The following is a 21409-nucleotide window of genomic DNA, read 5'->3' on the forward strand; positions in this document are numbered from 1 at the left end:
CCTGCCAAGCCTCCCTCATGGACTCCCTTGTCTCCGCCTCGGAGAAGGGCCATTTGGGCTTAAGGCCGCACCCCTCTTCCTGTAAACTTATAGTCTGTAATTTAAGGTTCCCAGCGCGGCTCTCATCTCCCTGGTCTGACTTCACAGTCTGCCTTTGTGAGAGTAACCTCATGTCCCTCCTTTCTGAATATGGGGAGGGGGGTCCTCACCAGATCCCCATGTTATGGCCTTGTTGAGAACAACTTTCAGGACATCGGTGCGAGGACAGTGGGGTTCAGGCATCCTAGGGGCTGAGGCTAATTGGCTGGGGCTGAGTTTCATCGTGTGGGTGTGTCCTGGTTTGGGCTGCTGTCACAAAATACCTTAGACTGGCTGATAAATAAACAACAGAGATGTACTGTTCACGGTTCTGGAGGTTGGGAAGCCCAAGGTCAAGATGTCAGCAGATTGGGTGTCTGGTGAGGGCCACTCTCTGCTTCAGAGATGGTGCTGCTTTGCTCTGTCCTCGCGGCGGAGCACGAGGGAGCCAGCTTTGTAAGGGCACTGGTGCCATTCGTGAGGGTGGCGTCCTCATGACTCAGTCACATATTGTGTATTAGGTTCCCACATATGTATTTGGGGGACACCAACGTTGAGACCATGGCAGGTATAAGGGGCCCAGCTTTGGGGCTGTGGTCCCAGGATGGGGCAGAGCTGCCCATAGCCCACCGTGCCCAGCCCCTCGGTTGGGTGACATCATAGGCACATCGGGGTAGGAGGGCCCTGGGCTCCATGTAGCCCAGGGGACCCCAGTCCGGTCAGAGGTGACAGCAGCCCCGGCGGTGTGCCGTGTGGCTGCCGATGAACGTGCTCCCGGAGGGCACAGGGCAGGTCTGTTGGAGGTCACTGTTGCGATGTGTAGTTTGAATATTCTCAGCGTATGTGCCTGGTGGGGACTTGGCCCGTGCACTGCGTGTGCAGCTCATACTTGGTGGGCTGTGTAATGTGCAGAGGCGTTGCCAAGGGCAGCGGAAATGTGGCTCTTCTCCAGCATGGTCACGTGAATCCTGCCACCACCCTCCCCTGCCCCGGGCCTGTGCTGGGGTCTTCTCCGGGTGGAAGGAGGACAAGGGCCACTTGCTTTGTCCCTCTGGATTCTTGAAGGTAGCAGCATGTTCAGGGCAGGGTACCCTTCAGGCCTGTGCCAGCTGTGCCTGGGGAAGTGCAGGGACAGGTGGCCACTGTGGAGGCACTGGCTGGTTTTCCAGGGCATGTACTGATGGGAGGGGGACACCAAGAGGCCAGGGAGGATGGGGCAGGGGGCACCAGCCCTTCTATGATGAAGGGCCATGCCCTTGCAGGCCCCCAGGGAGTGGCAGGGTCCCCGGCTAGACGTTCAGCCAGGCTTCTCTCTGGCCTCTTCTCAGCAACGCTGGGAGCCCCCGCCAGGTCTGCCCTCCTTCCTGGCCCAAGTGGAGGCCCCAGATGCTCAGGGCCCCTGAGATTATTGTGTCAGTTTCTAGGGCTGCCAGGACAGAGCACCACAGACTTGGGGGCTTAAAGAGCAGGAATTTATTTCTCAGTTCTGGAGACAGGAAGTCTGAGATCAAGGTGTGGCAGGGCTGGTTCCTTCTGCGTCCTCTCTCCTGCCTTATGGGTGGCTGCCTTCGCGCCGCGTCCTCATGGGGTCTTCCCTCTGTGCGTCTGTGTCCTAGTCTCCTCTTGTGAGGATACCATTCGTATTGGAGTTGGGCTCACCTAATGACCTGCTCTTAACCACCTTTGTAAAGACCCTATCTCCAAATACAATCACACTCTGAAGCGCAGGGGGTTAGGGCTTCAGCGTGTGAATTTGTGGGGACACCCTTCAGCCCATGGCACCCATAGCTTTGACCCCAGGCCCTGAGCATCTGTGTTCTCCAGGGGTCCCTACCACAGGTGCCCTCTGCAGCGTCCCTGTGGGGCCAGCCCAGGTGGCTGGGAACACACTGTTGCTGCGCCAGAGGTCCGGGGTGCTGCACAGAGAAGCAGCCGCAGGGAGGCTCATTCTGTATTCAGCTCAGTCCCAGGGAGAGGAAACCGGGGCTCTCAGGGACGCTGGGGGTGGCTCCCCATTGCTTAGCTAAGGGGCACTCAGTTGCCACGGTGACCTCCGTCTGCACAGTCAAATACACATGGCCCAGCCACTTCTCTGGGCTGGAGGGCTCCCCCCACCCCAGAGTTCACACTGAGTGTTGAGTCCCTTGGTGACAAAAACATGGAAACGGTTGCCATGGCAGCCATTCTTCGGAGTCCTCAGACTGGAGTGCAAAGTTCAGGATGCCCAGGAACAGCTGAAATGAAAATATGGGAAAATCCGCCACTTCCCTCACCCGAGAAGGATGAGTCGGATGGCGATAGATGCCCCTGGGTCCAGCTGTCCCTGCCCCTCCCCATGCCCCTGAGCACAGGAGAAGAGTGGCAGGGGGGCTCCCCTGGGAGTGAAAGAGCAGAGTGGCCCCCAGAGACCTTGAGAGAAGCCGGCCAGCATGGGAGGGCAGGCTGAGCTGGGGGTGGACCCATTGCCTGGAGTTGTAAGTGGTGGGGAGGGGTGATGACCACTGAGTGTTCCCTGGGGACATGTCCTTGTGGCTGCTGGAGCCGCAGAGCCTGCCTGTGTCTCTGTGTTCAGGCTTCTGCTCCTTTTTCAGAAGGGCTCAGGTCCACTCAGGGGCCCAGTCCAGGGCACAGAGCTGCTCTGCTCAGGGGGGTAAGGGGCACAGGGCGTGGCAGGTGGCTTAGCAAGGGGAGGGGGCCCTGTTCTGACTGTGGGGATGAGGAAGATGGCTAAATTTCCCTTGAGCAGAGGTCTCTCCAGGTACCACCTGGACGGGGGGAAAATGATCCTGTTGCCTCTAGCAGGTCCCCAAGTAAGGCACCGTGAGACTCTGGTGGCCTGAGATGTACTAACCAAAGAGTTTTGCAGCCAGGGTTGTTTGGGAAACCAGTATATGCACATAATTCATCGATTAAAGGTTCTGAAAAGTCCTGCAGTAAGAAACCACTTGACTTTGTTTAACCTAGTATTAATATTTCATGAACTTATTAGAGCAAAGTTTCCTGTTTTTGTTTTTAAGGAATTTCCTTTTTACAAACACCTCTTACTATCTTGCAGAAGTAACGTCTGTTAACGTTTTCTGTGGCACCGATTCTCAAACTGTGCTCCGGATCGCAGCATCAGCACCAGCCTGGGGATTTGTGAGAAGTGCACATTCTGGGGCTCACCCAGATCTGCTGAGTCAGAAACTCTGGGGCGGGGCCTGGCAGTGTGTGGTTTCACAAGCCCCCCGGGGGATTCTGATGCACACTCCAGTTTGGGAACCCTTACACTGGGGAAAATACTGGCAGAGAATTGGAAGGAAGAGGAACGGCCTGGGGAACTGGAGAGGCACAGAGGGAGGCAGGCCACCTGGCAGGGACAGTTTAGGCACAGGCGGCGCGTAGTGCAAGGACCCAGCACTCTGGAAAAGGCACGTGGCCACCTTGAAGTGCAGGTTCTTATCTTCTGCCCCTGGGCACTGAGGCCCCATTATGGTTTCGTGAGACTGGGTCGAAGGCAAAGCTGTGTCTGGAGTGTCGTGAGGCCTGGTGTTCATCGGGGCCTTTGGTGATGCAGGCACCTGAGGAGACCCCCGTCCTCCAGCCTCTGTGGAGCGGCCAGCACTGCTGTCACGGGCAGAGGGCCCTGGACCAGAGTGCTGTGGGGGTGATCAGTACCTGTAGCTTCCTCTGACCTTCCTGGACTATAGTGAGCCTTGGCAATGGCCAAGAAGGAGATTGTCCCCAAAGGCAGTGCTGGCTGGCACCTCCAAAATAGGCAGTAAGGCTTCTTGGAGCAGTGGCCTTGGCCCAGGTACTAGCAGGTGGGGTTCCAGGACCTGCTTTGCCACCATCCACCCACCCACCCCCCTGTGGGGTACCCTCTTGGGTCACTTCCCAGTGATGGGTCTCCCCCTCCTCCTCCCTGGGCTCTTGGAGACAGAGGAGCAGGCAGGGCCGACCTGGCCACAGGAGCTGGGGACCCACACAGCCCTCCTGCCCGTGGCCCACCCGCCTGCCTGTGCTTCCTTGCAGCCGTCCAGATCCACATCCTGAAGGCGGACAAGGCGGGGGACTGGTGGAAGTTCACGGTGAACATCATCTCCGTGTACAAGCAGGGCACAAGCCGCATCCGCCGCGGTGACCAGAGCCTGTGGATCCGATCACGGGACATCGCCTGCAAGTGCCCCAAAATCAAGCCCCTCAAGAAGTACTTGCTGCTGGGCAACGCCGAGGACTCTCCCGACCAGAGTGGCATCGTGGCCGACAAGAGCAGCCTGGTGATCCAGTGGCGGGACACGTGGGCGCGGCGGCTGCGCAAGTTCCAGCAGCGGGAGAAGAAGGGCAAGTGCAAGAAGGCCTAGCGCGGACGCAGCGGTGCGCTGGGCGGGCTGGGCGCCAGGGCCAAGCGCGAGCGGGAGGCCCCGGACGCAGCCCGCAGTGGACTTGGCCCACAAGGGCTTTTCCCAAGTGGGGGGAGGGTGGGGGCGGGACCGCAGCCGGAGCGGGGGCGGGGCCCTCGGCGGCCCCGCCCCCATCCCCGCCCCGCGCACCCCCGCCAGAGCTGTGCGTGCGCGCAGGGTGGGGTGCGCAGCAGGCCGGGCCCTGGAGAAATGAGGACGAGACGTAGCTACCTCACGGGCTCCTTGCAGAGCAGAGACGCGCTTCCCTGGGGCTAGGCGGGGTCACCGTGGAGGGGCTGGGGGCAGCCTGCCCTGGGGCCAGGGGGCGGGCACAGAGCCGCACAGCTCGGGCCCCAGACACGGCTGGGGGACAGTAGGTTTCGGAGAAGGGGACGTGAGGAGAACTGTGAATTCTCAGGCTCGCGGCCTGGGTGGGGTGCCGGGCAAGCCCGACCAAGCCACCACTCCAACACAAAAGATGAAAACCCCTCCTTTCTCCCGACCCCTTCTCTCTGGGAATTCCCACGGGACGCCTGGCTGGGACAACCTGGGCCCCATCTGAAGGGCCGGGCAGGCAGCTGGGGGAGGCGGCAGCAGCCTGTCCAGCCAGTATTCTCCATGCGGCCTCTGGCCTCCACTGCCACCTGCTGAGTTGGTCCTCCTGGGCAGGGGTGTTCAGCATCTGTAGAAAGAGGAGAGGAAGCCCCTGCCCCTCCAGAGGGCAGTGGGCCCAAGGACACCCCTGAGAAGCCCAAGCCGGGTGGTCACCGTCTCGTGCTGGAGCTGCCTGTTGGAGGAGGCATTGCAAAGGCTAAACCTCCCAGAGAGTTTCCTTTTTGGAAACTTGGAACCAGCCCCTTTTATGATATTTTCCAGGGAAGGGGGAAGGGGCACTGGCTGGGTTTACCGCAGTGACACTATTTGTGTAATGACATCAGCTCCCCCAAGGCCCTTCGGCAATGTCAACAGCTGGAAAGGGCCTGGCCAGGCATGGAATATGCGGGCTGCGAAGGCAGCTGGGCCTGGTTTGGGGAAGGGGCTTGCTTGACTCGGGACACGGGTTGCAAGCTCATTTAAGTGCCAGAGTGCCCAGGCCATGGGCAGGCAGGGGCAGGAATGACCAGGCTCCTGGGGGCCAGGGAAGCCATGACCACTTCCTGTTGTTGCCCCCACTCTTGGCTCTCCCAAGGAAGGGACAGAAGTTGCTGGGCTAAGAAAGCCTGCTACTGCCAGCCCAGCTCAGGGGCTGCCCCTACAGCTGCCTTGGGCTGGGCTGGGCAGCACCTTGCCCGCAGCTTTCTGGCCAGCTTCTTTGCAGAGGCTGCCCCTGTCCTCTGTTGCGCCCAGCCCTCCTCCCCAAGCCTCCTGGAGACACTGTCCTCCAGCAGGCAGCCCCTTTTGGTCTGATTGCCTCACACGGGACGGGGCCTCTGGGCTCCCTGCCTTCCTGAGCTCTCCGCACTGCCCAGGGGCCTCTGGCCCGAGTCCTCACACCCGGCACACTGAATTAGAGGCCTGGCTCCCCCCTCTGTCAGGAAATTGGTTTTATTTTCCCTGCCGGAGTTTGGCTGCTCAGAAGGGTCATACCAAGAAGTATGAAGCTCGCCCCTCGGTGGTCTGGCTTCCCTCTGCCTCCGTCACTTCTGCCTGAGCCACGCTTGCCCTTTGCTGAGCAGCTGCTCTGTGCCAGGCACTTCACCCACATGCTCCCAGCTTGTCCTCATGACAACCCTGTGGGACAGGGATCTTTACCATTTTCACACCACAAATCAGCAGCAGGAATGGGGTCAGGATCCAGGGCCTCTGAGCATGGGCCGCGCTGCCCCTTGCTGCAGTCCAGCTCCGTGGCCCACCTGCAGCAGGCAGGGAGGGCGTGCTCCGGGGGGAGTTGCCCCTCAGATCCTGTCCTGGTTACTGCCTCAAGGACTTGGCATCCAGCCTGGAGAACAGGAGCCGGGGCTAGGGGCCAGGTGCAGTAGTATCTTCAGAGGTGGCAACGAGAGTGGTGGGTGAGGCAGGGAGGGACTCGCCAGAGGGCAGCCCCAGGTTCCGGGGAGGCACACCTGGGCTTTTCCCAAGAGGTGGTAGAAAGGTAGTTTGGGCTGCCTGGAGGTGTTTGGAAGGATTCCAGGAGAGATTGGCAGAGGTACCTCAAAGACAGAACTGCCCTGGGAAGGGGTATTTGGCATCCCTGAATCTAAGCCCAAGGTTGAGGGCAGGGGCCTCTTTCCGAGCTGTCAGCCCGTCTCTGGTGCCCAGTATGGTCTGCTGAGTGCTGCTAGCATCAAGAGGCACTGCCAGGCATTTGTCCTCTTGCTATCTATGCCAGTGTGGCTTCTCTACCTTGCCCAGGAGGGCCGTGGCAGCCCCACCATCCTACCTTGGGTCCAAATCTCACCCTGTGTCCAGTGAGGGGCTTGCACTGCTGGTCCCAGAGCCAGTGGCCTGCCAAGCAACAAGGCATCTTGCTGAAAATTCAACCAGTCTCCAGCCTCTCCCTCCGGCTCAGCACCCCAAGGGCAAAAGCTGTCCTCCCAGGGGCCTGGCCCTTGGGGAATGTTATCGGTGTGGCCAGCTCTGCCAGGATGAGGACGAGGTCACTGTTGGGATTGCAGTCATCACAGGCTGCCGTGCCCAGCTCACGGGCCCCAGCCAGAGCCCGGCACACCACTCCTATGAGTGCAGCCACCAACCTCGGCGGTGAGGACCCATCCTTGGGAAAGCACCCCTCTTCCACCCCGTCCCCCACCCCAGGGAGGAGATGGAAATAGGAATTGAGGTGTTCCGGTTTGTACAGTTAGGAAGGGATGTAAAACGGAACTAGATTTTGATTTTGAAGAGTGTATTAACCAGATTTGTGATATGTAGGTGTTTAAAGAAACCCACACCAGAGTAGTCTTTGTTTTTGAAACAGGTTTCCCACAGTTGTCCTTTTTCTTACCAGCTGGGTGGTCTGGTGCCCTGGACAGCTGAACGCCTGCCGTACTGACACAGTCACGCTGAAGAGCTGGGGTGGAGGCAAGGGGGAAGGACACAGGGCTGCCCCTGGGACTCACCTGCGGGCTGTGGCTTCTGTTCTTAGAAAGCAGGGCAGGAGGGAGGGACACCTGGGGTCAAAGCCCAGGGAGGTCAGGAGCTGCCCCAAGGCCTTTAGTGACCTCCTGGAACTCTGCCTCAGTCATAGCATGCAGGAAATGGGTACAGACGTTCTCAGAGTTGTCCCAGATTAGAATGAGACTGGAATCAAGGAGAGACTCTAGGGCATTGGGAAATGGTTCCTTTAGGAAACTGAAAAACATTTAGGCTCTCAACACTTAGAGGAAGCCCCCCTGAAGCCCAGAGCGTAGACAAACTAGACACAGCGATGGGGCCACTGGGCCCTGGTTCATGGACAGACATTCCTGTGGGCCACAGCCATGGCACACCCCAGGGTATCAACATGCATACTTGAGGGCCTCGCCCCTGCCAAAAACCAAGCCAGCCCCACTCCTGTGCCATCGGGCTCCCTCCTTGCTCCCAGATGCACTTCCCAGCCTCCCTCGGTGCCCTCCTGTGTTTTGGATTTCTGTTCACTCAGAATTGTAAATGTTTAGTTGTGACCATGACATACTGTTTGGGTCAGTGTTCTTTCCAATGCATACTAATATATTATGGTTATTATATATGAATATATTTAATGACATGGAAAAAGTTGTGGATTTTTTTTTTTTTTTAAAGTTTTTCCTTTTTTTTTTTTTTTTGGTTAGAGTTGTAATGGACCCAGATGGAACTTGTAATGTGGGCTCCACAATGATAGGACTAAATTCAGATATCATTAAATAAACTCTTGTACACTGTGCTTCGTCTCCCAGTCTTTACTGGTGGCCTGAGCTCTGGGTGGGGCACGAGGTAAGGATGGAGTCTTTGGGCAACTTAAGGAATATGGCTTCTGGCCAAAGAACTCCCCAGCAAGATGGGGCCCCGGGTTTTCACAAAGCCTAAGTACCAGAGCCCTCACTGCCCAAAAAAGGCAGGAAAAGGGCAGCTTTGCTGGAAAGTTGTAGGGGCTTGTTGGCTCTGAATGCTGTTTTGAGCTAAAAGGATCTCAAATGGGACAGTCTGTATTTTCAGTCCCCAGGAACCACCCCTGGAATCCATCTTTGCTATTCCCTGGGGCTCCAGGACAAAGGGGAACCCAGGAGACAGGGAACAGGGGGTCCCCTCCCATTTGCCCTACCTGCAACCTTTGACCTTCTCCGTTTGATTCAGAACCTGCGAGTTGTTTCTGCCTTTCACACAACCAGTTTCTTCTATTCAACGCCAAGTAGAGACTCAAGAAAATACAGCAGGTTAGTGAAACTCAAGAGATTGCAAAAGATTCTTTTTTCAATCCATTGCTAACGGCTTCGTGCGGTGCAGAGACTGGGCCGGTGCCAGCACCACGCAGCCACCAGGAGCTGAGCTCACTGGGTTTCTGAGAGGCTATATTTAAACCTCCGAATGGTTGTGATTTCTTTATTAAATAAACAATTCAGTCATTAGGAACACGTTGTGTTGCCATGCAAAGAGGGGCCGACCGTCACCAGGAAGCTGTAATTTCTGCACCCGGCTGTTGTGAAGACAAGTCTCAGCCGCGGCCTGCTCTAGCCCACGGCAGCGCAGTCACCAGCCCGCCCTTCGACGGCACGGAAAGCCCTGCTGCGCGGGGAGCTGGCTGGAGGTGCCTTTAGCTGCTTTCTCGGGAAGAGACAGGCCGCCTTGGGGGCTGGCTCTGAGGAACAGGAGCTGTGCTCTAGGAGCCAGGGGTCACGGCCAGGGCAGGTAGAAACATGAGTGGCCTACGGGTGTGCCCGGCCAGTCTCAGGTTTGAGTCCCTGCTGGGATGACAATGCCTGACCGTGGGTAGGTGGGCACGGGATGCAGGTCTTAGCCGGACAGGCCAAGGAGAAAGCAGAACTTTCCTACAGCCTCGGCACTCCCCAGGGCCAGTGGGACCATTTGCAGGATTTAAGACCCACTGAGAGACCGAGCTTAAGAGGTTTGTGATACACTTGGCAGTCCGATTCTCAGCTTTGGTCATTTCCGGTCAAGGGTGCAATTCTCAAGGACTTTCATGATGTGGGTTTTTTTTTTTCTGTCCATTACAAAAATGCCCATGCCTGTGTGAGAGTGCCAGGTTTCCTCTGGGACCCCACGACAGTCAGGCCCCGTGCTGGTGGCTGCAGGAAACACGCTGCTGAGCGGAGACACATGAGAAGCTGGACTTGACTGTACACAGCGCCACTGCGTCCCAGGGCCTCGCGCTCCGGCTGCGGAGAGAAGGCGTTGACACCTGCCAGACTCAATGCAGGAAATCAGCCGGGTCGCTGCTAAGCACTGGCCCAGGGTGGTGGGAAAAGCCCATTTTAGAGACTGGAATGCTGAGGAACAAGGAAGCTAAGTGACCCTCATCAGGGACTCAGAAGCCAGCACAGTCCAGTCAAAAACCCAGATCCCTGACGTGTGACAGAGCTTCGCAGGGTGTGCCCGGCTGTCAGAGCCTGCCACTGGGGAGGCTCAGATGCTCATAAGGTCCTCCCCTGCTCCTGCCCCTCCCAGACACGGGATGCCCACTTGTGGCAGACACACCCCTAGGTGTCAGATTTTGTTGAACAGACATCTCTTTCTATGCTCTTTTTAAGACTAAATAAAGACGAATAAGAAATATGCCAAGAAAAATGGGGAGTGAAGGGCAGGGCAGAGCCAGGGAGAAGCAGCGTATACGGATGGATTACACTTGCGCTTTATCAAACCAGAGACCCAGCGGGACAGCCAGGCATTTCTGGAAAGAGGTCTGCATCTTTTGTTACTGTGGTTAGGAGGAAGTCTGTGAAACTGCACGAAGCAATCAGAAGGAGGACGAGTCTTGGCTCCCTTTTTAAAATAAGGGAAAAAACCCATGAAATTTTAGCAGGGCCAGGTTAGAAAATCCAGCCAGATAAGAGACGATCTTTAACTAGTCTATGCAAAAGCTGTCATGTCGCTCGGAATCGGCAGAGGCAGGGAATGGGATTCTAAGGAGGCCAAGGCACCTTTTCTGATTGGGAGGACAAGAAGCGATGTGGCCGGCTGTTCTGACAGCTCTTGAAGCAGAGGGCAGTCAGGAATTCTGCAGCAGCCTTGCAGAAGGAAAGTTCCAGGGATCCAAGCTCAGGCAGAAAGCACAACCCCCGCCAAGGCTTTTTTGTATCAAAGCCACGAACGACTGGTGGAACCCGCGTCCAGGCTGGGGCCCTGCGGGTCTTGAAAGAAACTGATTGTCTCGGGGCTAATGACAGCTAAGGTTTAGTTACAGTTATTAATAATAATGAAGTTTAAACAGAACAAAAGTACCAGTTGTACCCAGGTATCTGGATTTCTTTATATGGTATTCAGAGTTAAAATGCTTATAATTAATAATGAGTTAGGCTAAACAATACTTATACTGTTATTTTAATGAAATTTATTTTCATTGAATGCGCACCCGAGGTGATGGGTGCTAAGACCCTGCCTACCTCTCTTCTTTACGATTGGGTAAGATCTTAGGGCTCACCCAGCCAATTCCAGGGCACTCGCTGTGGGTCACCCAGACTGCCAACCTGGCAGCTTTGAGGGGGAAAACCAGGCTTTGCAAATCACACTGGAAAATGGCACCTTTACATTAGCCACCTAAGGTGGCTCTTGAGGCAACAGATCTCCAAAAGGGGTGCATCGCAGCCACTGGGGTATGCCTTGCCACTTCTGGCCTGCCTGGGTTGGTGTCCCACGTGAGGAGCCCACACCTTGAGGAAGCCCAAGGGGACCCGGGGTGTTCCTGCCTGGCATGTCTCCACCCACTGCGGCCTGCACCACCCAAGGCCTGGATGGCAGATCCTGGCACTCTTAACCTCCTGGGCAGCTTGTCATCCACCCTGCCTTGCCTGTGGGTCCAGAGAAGTCAAGTAACTTGTCCAGGGTCACACAGCTAGCAATGCTGGGGCCAGGCCTAGAGCCCATTCAGCCAGAAAACAGAAGCTGCTGTGTGCAGGCATCGGGTCAGTGTTTTGCATGAAAAGGCCTTTCAGCGCGACTGAGCCAGGACTCCATGGCTCTGGTTCAAAGATGCCCCGCGAGTTGCCGGGGCTCCGTGCTGAGCAAGTCGAGAGGAGGTGAGAAAGTCAAACAGACTGTCAATGCCGCCTCCCCTGAGCCCCAAAGTAGGACGCTCCAAGGAGATGCTGTTTGTACAAGATTTGGGGTTTCACACAAGACTGGAAGATGTGGCTCTGCAGATTCTTGAACTTCTGTGGGATGATCCATTAGCAACCACCCCACCCGACAAGGATACGTGTCCCAGGGTGCGTCACCAGCCAACAGCCCTCAGCCCCCTGTCCAGCGTGGGCTCCTCCTTCAGGGACACGTGCACCTGCCCCAGGCCCGCTTCCCTGTCCTCTCCTTCCTGTCACAGGCTGGCCCTCTGACAGCACGGCCCGTCCTCCCAGCTGCCTCTGCGCCTGACCCTCTCAGCCCAGTCTGTCTCCACATGGCACCCAGGGACCCGTGATTGTCGGCAGCCCCTAGAGGTCAGCAGGGATCAGACAGACGGGATAGCTTTTGCCTCGGCCCCGCTTCACCCTCACGTCCTCACAACAGTTCTGTCGCTCTAGATCAAAAGCATGTGCTAGAATCCCGGAGCTCTGGACTTGGAGAGCATCTGGCCCCCTGGGTTGAAACTTGGGTTAGGGGAAGGATCCTTTCTTCACAGCTGAGCTGGGCAGTGCGTTACCTGTGCTAACTCAGTCCCACAGCAATCCCGTACGGTGGGAAGGAAACCTTCTTACCTCCGTGTTCTAGACAAGGCAGCGGTGGCACGGAAAGGTTACTTGCCTGTGGTCACAGAGCCAGGCAGTGGTGCAGTTGTCATTAGGGCCATTCATGCATATTTAGGCTTCTCTGCCTTTCGGGAACTTCTTGGTCCTCTTGTGGTTGAGCAGGGCCAGGTGACTAGTTCTGCCTGGGGACCGTGAGTAAAGACAATGGGTTTGCATCTGGGCTGGACATTCCACTGCTGGCAGGGGCACTTCCAGAGCCCCCTTTTCCTCTGCAGGAGAGACCACAGTGGCTGTCCTCGCAGCCTGGGTTCCGGAGTGAGCAGGCGTGGTCAGAGCTGCCCAGGTGTCTAGACTCCAGACCCCAGGTCTTCCCAGACACCTGGGGTCTTTGCTCCCAAGGTCCTAGGAAGGAACACCCCGCCAGGCTGTGCACACTGTGGCACTCCGCCTGGTGTCTGTCTTTGTCCAGAGGGGGTTTCAAGTCATGCCCTCTTATAGAAATCCACAGGAGACGTCCCCTACCCCGGGTCCCCTATCACAGGCTGGTTCTGTCCTTCTGAGTGAAGTCTTAGTGCTGTGGGATGCCACCCCCTGCCCTCAATTCAACCCATATTCTTTCTCCTTCTGTTCTGGACGGCAAAGCCAGGCCAGCTGGCCCTTCCTCCTTCCTGTACGTGCAGATAGGAGAAAGCACGAGGCTCAGCCCTTGGCCCACTTCTAACTCAGAACCCGTCCATCCCGTGGGCCTGGCAGCCTCCGCAGGCCTCCCCCGTCCATCTGCCCTGAGACACGCACACGCGTCCACACGCTCTGTGTACACACACAGCTGTCCCAGCTGGGTTAGGAGCCAAAGGCAGTGTTCTCCCAACTTCATGATCACGCTGCTTTTGAACCCTAAATGGTATTTTCTACCCCCGCTTACCTTAGTCAACAGATTTGATTCTGGCTGCTTTTTATAAAGACGTTTCAGGCTTGAGAAAGGAGAGTTTACTATCACTGAGGGAATGAAAAGAATCTGCTTCCTGGTCTAGATGGCAGTTCCCAAAGTAGAGTCCAGAAATGTTTCTGCGCAGTGGCAGCGGCACCACAAGAAGGAGTGTTGAGCCTTACAGGGTGACTTGGGCAGAGCAGGGTGGTGGGGTGGCGGTGACACACTCTGACTTGTGTCTGTGTGGCCATCCCTCTGCACAGCCCTTACCTCTCTCACCCCCTACTACCTGGTCACACGTGGCCGTGACTGTACACTCATTTCCTACACAGACACGTGGCTTCCCCAAGCAGACCAGACACTGAGATTTCAAACTGCTATTAATTCAGCATCCCCCAGGATGGCTGCACACCGCAGGGTGGCCGGAATCCACTGGCAGCCATGGGGCAGTGACCACCTGAGGGACGTCTGACTGGCACCAAATGACCAAGGCTGAAACCAAAAAGGCCACGCAGGACCCAATGCTCTAGGTGCAGAGCCACGTGGCTTCACTGACGCAATGCACGGCAAAAGTTCACAGCTTTGGGGAAATTTATTGAGAGCAGGTTTTGCTACCAAAAGGGTGCTGGGCTTTTGTCCGTCATTGGCAGGTATCACAGCTGGTGGTCTCTTTATTGCCATCAGTTGGTTGGCCAGACTGCAACAACCACAATAGCCACGAGCAGCAATAAAATCACCATGATCATCCCTGAAAAACAAAGCAGAAAATACCTCTTTTAGTGATTCCTGCCAGAAAGGTGTCACACACTCCATGGAGCATCTGCAGAGAGGACAGTGCTACGCCCACTCCCTCTGGGCCTCCAGCTCGTGCTCCGGGGCACGGGCTCCGGGAAACTGGAAATAGCCCTCACGCCTGCAGTGCTGTGCCCGCGCTCCTGACTGCGAGACGGGGGCCTGGGGAGGGGGGGCGGGGGGTGAGTGCGCTACGGCCCTGGCTCTGGAATCTGCATGCAGCTTGGACCACAGGGCGGGTGGAAGCTGCTGGCGATGGCCCACCCTTCATACCTAATTAAATTATGCACTGATAAAGCATCAAAAAAGCAAACGGCTTAAGAGTTTAATTCTAGAATCCATTTTTTCCACTATCCACATGGCTTCACCTTGTTTTCTTGAGTCTAAGACACTTAGGTCACCCATCTATAAAAACACCCCCGGATAGAGGGACTATTTTTCCATCTATCTATATAATATATATATGTGGATAGATGTGCACATATATATATATATATATAACATATGTATGTTTAACATAACCCCTATTTGTGGAACATTTCGTTTTTTTTTTTTAATTTATTTTTTTTTTTTAAAGAGACGATCTCACTCTGTCACCCAGGCTGGAGTGCAGTGGTGTGATCACAGCTCGCTGCAGCCTCGAACTCTTACACTCAAGCATCCTCCTGCCTCAGCCTCCCAAGTAACTGGGATTACAGGCATGACCTGGCCCATATCTTCACCCGATGCTGATGAAGTGGAACCGGGGCCCAAGAGAACACAGCCCTCACACCATGAAACTCACCGTCTTCCACTTTCCCTTGTCTAGAATTTACCAATGAGCACTTGGCACGTGCCGGGTACCGGAGGAGACAAGGTGCAGCACAACAGAGACAGGGCACGGCTACTACAAAGTCAGCACTGGGGAGAACTGTGCTTACTGGAGAGTCCTTGAGCTACTGAGGCCCCAAGAGGGAAGCGAGGAGCAGGTGAGAAAAAGTACGTGGAAATGGTTTATGAAGTAACAGAGTGAGCCAAGCGCACGGAGGCGCACGGCTGCTTGGCCCCCAGGACTGCTCACCGCACACCTACAGCTGCTCCGGGACCCAGACAGCCCCACTCCTCCCTCTCGCACAGGGGACCACAGGGTCACGCGAGCCACGATACTCTAGGTAACCACGAGCCACATCTGGCTACTGACATCGAAATGAAGTAAAGTTAAAAATTCAGTTCCTCAGTTGCTCTAACCATATTTCAAATGCTCAGTGGTCACACGTGGCCCGTGGCCACCACACTGGACAGAGGCAGTAAAGAACATTCCCATCGTCGCAGAAAGTTGCACTGGGAGCACTGCGGTAGAGTGTGAGTCTGGATTGTCGCCGCTGTGACCCAGCACCCACAGCAGTGCCCTGGGTGGACACTCCGCACACGCTGGTTGAACCAATGGCTGCTCAACGTCTCTTAAACGCTCACTCGACGCCGGGACAGTTTCTCTTGTCAGGAGCTCTGCTTTTCCTTGTTCTTGAGTCAGTTTCATTAAATTATGTTTTTCTGGGAAATAGCCCATCTCTTCTGAGTATTCAGAATTACTGGCACAAGATTTCACTGTGTCCTGCTGTAATTCACACGTCCTACCGCATCTGTTAGCACGGCCGCTGTCCATTCCCGCCACCCATTCCTGCCCTCCCTCCACGCCCGGGCCACGAGGGCGTGCTCTTTTCAGTTGTCTTTCCACAAACAAGTTTGGGCTCTATTGATCTCTTGGTTCTTCATTTTCTGTTTTATTAATTTCTGCTTTTATTTTTATTAATCTTAATCATAGGCTTTCTCTGGATTCACCTTGTTGTTCTTTCTCTACCTTACTGAGTTGAAAGTTAGTCGTTTTCCATCTTCCTTCTAAACCTTATGCCTCTACGTCTACACGTTTTGCTATAGAGTCATTTTATTGTTAGTTTCTAAATTCTAAATATTTAAAAACTTTCAACACTGATTTCTTCTTTGGCCTGATAATTACTGAGAAGTGTTTTTAAATTTCCAATTGTAGTGGAACATGCTTATCAAAACATATTTTTTTAAAATTCTGAGATAATGCATGCACTTATATTTTGATGTAGAAATACCTGATTTCTACTGATGACAAAGTCACTACTGTGGCCACACTGCTGTGGTTTGCTGCCTACGTTTGTAAGCAAAGAAAACACCAAGTCTCAATCTGACGCCAGTGAAAGTGAACGCAACGTGCGTTTCCATCCAACTGCACAGACTTGCCGAATTCTATCCACAGACCCTCAGGGTTCAATGTAGATCAGGTAGTGTAGCTTTTAAACCCAACCTGGGTAAGCACAGCATGCCCCTGGTTTTGAATATTGAGAAAGGACTTAAAAATATATGACAAGCTTCTCTGTCATGTCCCTGTGAGAGTGGGTGACTTTTCTCTAATACAGCCTCTTACTCTGACGATCCAAACTTTTGAGAGTCCCTCCTCTCAGGGACCTAAGGTTTTTGTCCCCCATCCCCTTCCGGTGGATATAAACCTAAGCCGCTACCTCAGGGGTCTGCCAACTGGGCCAGATCTGGCTAGGGCCTGTTTTTGTACAACATATAAGCTAGGAATGGTTTGTATATTTTCTGACGGTTGTCAAGAAAGTAAAAGAATGAGATGTGACACGCTGTCCGTGGTCTGCACAGGATAAGCCATTTGTCACCTGGCCTTTTGTGGTGGCTGGCCGGCTCCTGCTCTACATCACGATGACTGATAATGACCCAGCTGCAGGATGAGTTCGTTCACTTAGGTTCTGGTTTTCAATTCTCTCTTCAGTTCTTTCATCTGGGGATTTCCTTTCTTCCCTGTAAATCCAGCTACGCATTAACGTGTGAGGGTTTTACCTAGCATGTCAGGATGCTTGCAGTGAGAAGGGTGTGTGTGTGTGTGTGTGTGTGTGTGTGAATGTTATCTTAGTCCATCTTCTTGCCAGAACTAGCAGAACACATTTTCATTTCATGTATTTCTGCCTGCAAAAACATCTTCAGGTTGACCAAAAGCCCCACCTGGGCAGAAGTCCCGCTACTTCTTGGTCGTTCTGCTGCACGTGTGGTGTGTGGTTGAAACTTGTTCCTGGCCCTGAGAAAGGTTCACGCTGTGCAGTGTCAGCAGAAGATGATGGGAGAGGAAGAGGCAGACACAGACTGGGCAGAGCGTGGGGCGATCGCCGGCACTCCAGAGCCTGGGCTCCCCTAACACAAGGCGGAGGGGCTGAGCTTTTGAGGGACTAGGGCGATGAGGAGGGGTGTTTTAGGAAGAGGTATTGTTCCTGGGGCTTGGGCAGTATCAGTTTCAAAAGCACCTGAGGCTGAGCATTTCCGTGTGCAGCAAGGGCTCTAGACCAAGAGTAGAGGCCAATACAAGTGACCCTTAAGTTTCAAAACAGGGCGATTATGAGAAGAGTGGAATAAGTGAGGAGAACAAAGAAATCAAGGATAACAACTGGCCAGGTGCAGTGGTTCACACCTGTCCCAGCACTCTGGGAGGCCAAGGTGGGAGGATCACTTGAGCCCAGGAGTTCAAGACCAGCCTGGGCCACATAGCTTTTTTGTACAGACCCCATCTGTCCAAAAAATTTTTTTAAATTAGCCAGGCATAGTGGTGCACTCCTGTAGTCCCAGCTACTCAAGAGGCTGAGCCAGGAGGATCGCTTGAGCCCAGAAGTTCAAGGCTGCAGTGAGCTATGATCAGGCCACTGCACTTTAGCCTGGGTGACAGAGATAGAGTTCTCAATGCCCTGCCCCCCCCCCCCCCAAAAAAAAACCAAACACGTCTGGTTTTAGTCGATGCACATCTAGCTTGAAATCCCAGGGAAGAGGCCTCACGGGCATCAGCAGTCACCACCGTCCCTGACTCAGAGCCCTGCAGTGAGGGGCTGACTGGCCTCTCACTTTCCTCAGTGCATTCGCCACAGCAGAGGTGGAGGAAGCTTTTTAGAATGTAAAGCAGATTCAGGTCACCTCCTGGCTTAAAACTGTCCAGTGGCTTAAACTGAGATCCAAACTCGGAGGCGCAGGAGGCCCTGCAGCCACGCTCTGTGCCCCGTGCTCTAGCCGTCCTGGGCTGCCTCTGTGCCTCCAACATGCCACACTGCTCCTGCCTCCCGGCCTGCACACGGGCGCTCCCTCCCGCCCGAGAGTGCCCCTCTCTTTGCCTAGTTAATCTCCCCAAACTCAGCATCAGTGTCACTTCCTTAAGGAACGCCTTTGTGCCCTCCAGTTAGCTGTGCGCTCTTTGCCCCTTTGTCCCCAGGGTAACCCTCACTGAATCATCAGTTAGGTCTCAGGTGCTGTGTCTCCTCCGCACATGTGAGTGTCCACAGCAGGGACTGTGCCTTCTCGTCCCTGCCACATCCCCAGGACCTGGGACAGAGCCTGGTACACAAAAGAGGCACGAGGTACTTATGTCGAATAAATGAGTAAGTGCACTGAATTTCTGGAAGGGACAAGAAGAAACAGCGAGACAGACACAGAAGGAGTGGTCAACAGGGAGGGAGGACTGAGAAAATGTGTCAAGGAGGCCAATTAATGAGAAAATTCAAAAAATGGTATCTACCAACAAATACTGCAGAGACACCAAGAAGACACAGAAAAGCTCCCGGGTGGCAGAGACATTTAATAGCACAGTTTTAGCAGAATGGTGGGTGGGCCTTTGGAACTATTATTAATACAGTGATTCTTTCTAAAGCTGCTAATTTTTCTATCACAGAAACTGTGAATTAGACAAACTGTGCCACAGTAAAGGCATGACAGGGTACACAGTACCTATGAAAAACGAAAATGCACTTCAGCGACTGACACCTTAGACGGTGAGTTGATAAGACGTGCTAAATCGGGTTCTTGTCCAAAGATGAACACGAGGACTTTAAGAGCGATGACAAATAAGGCTTTTACATTTTAACCCTTTCACAGCAAACAGCCGTCCTTTGGGAGGAGATTTGCAACAGGCTTACGTAAACCGGTGTGTACCAAGGGTCCACTGAGGAGGTCACTTTAAGATGGTGGGCGACAGCGATAAGCAAAAGTCCACTGTGGCCTTTTGGGTTCTTTTGGCCAAAGTGGAGGTGTTTGTCTGCCTCCTCGCTGCAGCCTCTCTGTGTAAGAGGTGTGGCTTTCTCCCAGTGTGATCACAGCTCCGGCACCTTTCTGAATGGAGTCTCTCTCCTCGGAAGGATGTTTCAGGAAGAGTGACCAAGGACCTTTTTAAAGCCAGGGAAAGCTAAGGGCACTGCACACAGGATATTCGCGCACGCCAGGTTTTGTAGCAATGCTGTGAGTACACCGCCTTGCTTAACCCTCATCTCTGCTCGATGTGTTAGGAAGTGAGCTTCCGGAAGGTTCGCTCTCCTACCCGAGGCCTACAGCTGGTAAAGGGAGGAGCTAGAATTGGGATTCAGGTGGGGCAGACCCCGCAGCCCATGCGCTTAGCCCTTCTCTGCACCCGCAGAGCCCGTCCAGAGCAGCCGGACTCACGACAGAACGTGGGGTTGATCGGGGAGGGAGGCCCAGACCCCTTGGGGCTGAAAAACTGGGAGAAAGAGTTTGTTCTCTTTTAATCCTCTTCCTTTCTCTCTCCCTCCCTCCTTCCCTTCCTTAATATTTTATGGTGGAAAATGTTAAACATACACAAACGCAGACAGCAGAGAACACTGAACCGCGACGAACCCATCACTCAGCTTTAACAAGGATCAGTTCCTGGCCAGTCTGGTTTTATGTGCACCCTCCTCACCTGCGCTGTCTCCGGTGCATTGTGTTCAAGCAAATCCCAGACATGTTTCATGCGCAAATATTTCAGTAAGTTTCAGTAAAAGGTACCATTTAGAAAGAAGACCGCCACACATAACCACAGAAAGCCTGATGGTTCCTAAAGACAGAGGGTCGGGAAGAGCCTCCGACACCTCTGTCGTAGGAAAGTGTGTTGGTCTCAAGGACGCAGGACACCATCCTGCCAGGTGGATGCGGGAGGAACGTGAATCTTACTCAGTCACGTGTGAAAGACAGAACTTCTTTCGCCTCAGAACTAGTGCTCAAACCTCAGGGGGTCTAGTCATCCATCCCCCAGCGAAGGAAACGTTTGACATTTCAGAACGAGGAAAGACAGTTGAACTTCTGGGAACCTGCCAACTTCTCAAACAATGGATGCTCTCTGCCCCGACCCCAGCCCGAGACACCTGGCGACACTCCCGACTGCAGGGTCGTTCCCTCCGCGCCTCACTCAGCTCCTGCCCTGGCCCTGCCGGCACCTGGCGAGGCCGATTTTCCCTCCAATGCTCAAGAGCCCCTTTCAGGGGCAGGCCCGGGATGCCAGGGTTACAGGGGTGGAAAAAAATGTCCATTTCCTTTGGTCAGTTTACCAGATGAGTATTACTCAACCACTTACAATATTTACAAGTCCAGCTCATAGCAATTAAAAAAAAAAAGACGTAAGAAAACAAACTCCTTTTTTCAAACTGGGAAAGGATATTAAACAGTCTCTCAGGAACAGGGCTGTGTTTTCTGAAGATTGTTCATCGGGAGGAATGGTCCATACTTTTTTCCAGTGAAACACTGGAAACCAGCAAATTACAGCGGGGCCTGTGCTGCCAACACCTCTGCCACCGTGGAGTGTAGGTGGCAGCTCTGAGCACTGACTGCCGTGGAGGACACACAACAGAGTCTGGCTTTCCGTGAGAGGGGAGAGCAGGTCTCTGCATGGACGTGTGCAGTAGCTGTAGGGGACTGTGGCAGGTGAGCCCGATGGGCCAGGAGGGGAAGGCAGGGAGAGTTGAAGGGTGATTTCATCTGGAAGTCTTTTTATCTGGTTTTGTCATGAAGAAAGCCATCCTGGCTGCTGCTAGGTTGGTTACCTTGAACCAAAATGCATATTCTCATTGTCTGTCTTGCATTTCATATTTCACAGGGCCAACAGGCAACCTTATGCAGCCAATAACCTTGAAAGATGAACAGAAGACACTTCTGAGTGACTCCCGTAGCTGGTTGTTTTGGGTTTTGTTTTTTCAGTTGTGCCTGTCAATAGGTGGCATTTGCTTATGTTATTAACCGGGTGGTTCTCGCTGATCAAACAGATTTTTAGCAGCAGACTCCTGAGCGGAGGTGGGGAGTGAGCAGGAGAAGAGACAAAACTGGAATATTTGTTTTCAAAAGTTCATGTAAATGTTCCCTTTAATCCCACGACTGGGCAAATAAGCTGAGAAAAGAGTAGACGCCGTGCAGAGAAGGTGAAGGTATTTACATTCTGACTTTCAGATTTGAGGACTGCAGAGTGGCAGCTGCCCTGGCGGTCCCTGCCCAGACCTGCCCACGCTGGGGCTGTGTGTGCTCCACTGGGGCCACGGGCTGAGGACACCACAGCCTTCCTGTCGCTGGCCACGCCGCCCAGCCGGGCTGGGGGAAACCGGACA

General features: G+C 54.3%; 2 protein-coding genes across 3 annotated transcripts in view; one reads left to right on the forward strand and one right to left on the reverse strand.

The window, feature by feature from the left end:
• The window catches only part of NTN1 (netrin 1), a 179954-nt gene extending 175417 nt beyond the window's left edge, over nucleotides 1-4537 (forward strand). The window contains exon 7 of the mRNA XM_069483376.1: nucleotides 4093-4537. Within this exon, the coding sequence (XP_069339477.1) occupies nucleotides 4093-4421 (329 nt within the window). The 3' untranslated portion in view covers nucleotides 4422-4537. The remainder of the gene's footprint in view (nucleotides 1-4092) is intronic.
• Nucleotides 4538-13770: 9233 nt separating this feature from the next.
• STX8 (syntaxin 8) overlaps nucleotides 13771-21409 on the reverse strand; it is a 264310-nt gene continuing 256671 nt past the window's right edge. The window contains exon 8 of one of the 2 annotated variants that reach the window (XM_069483377.1): nucleotides 13771-13944. In XM_069483377.1, the coding sequence (XP_069339478.1) occupies nucleotides 13877-13944 (68 nt within the window). In that variant the 3' untranslated portion in view covers nucleotides 13771-13876. The remainder of the gene's footprint in view (nucleotides 13945-21409) is intronic. The other variant, XM_069483378.1, reaches the window with a different exon arrangement.

This window comes from Eulemur rufifrons, chromosome 9 (genome assembly GCF_041146395.1).
Source record: "Eulemur rufifrons isolate Redbay chromosome 9, OSU_ERuf_1, whole genome shotgun sequence".
In the NCBI taxonomy this organism is placed as follows: domain Eukaryota; kingdom Metazoa; phylum Chordata; class Mammalia; order Primates; family Lemuridae; genus Eulemur; species Eulemur rufifrons.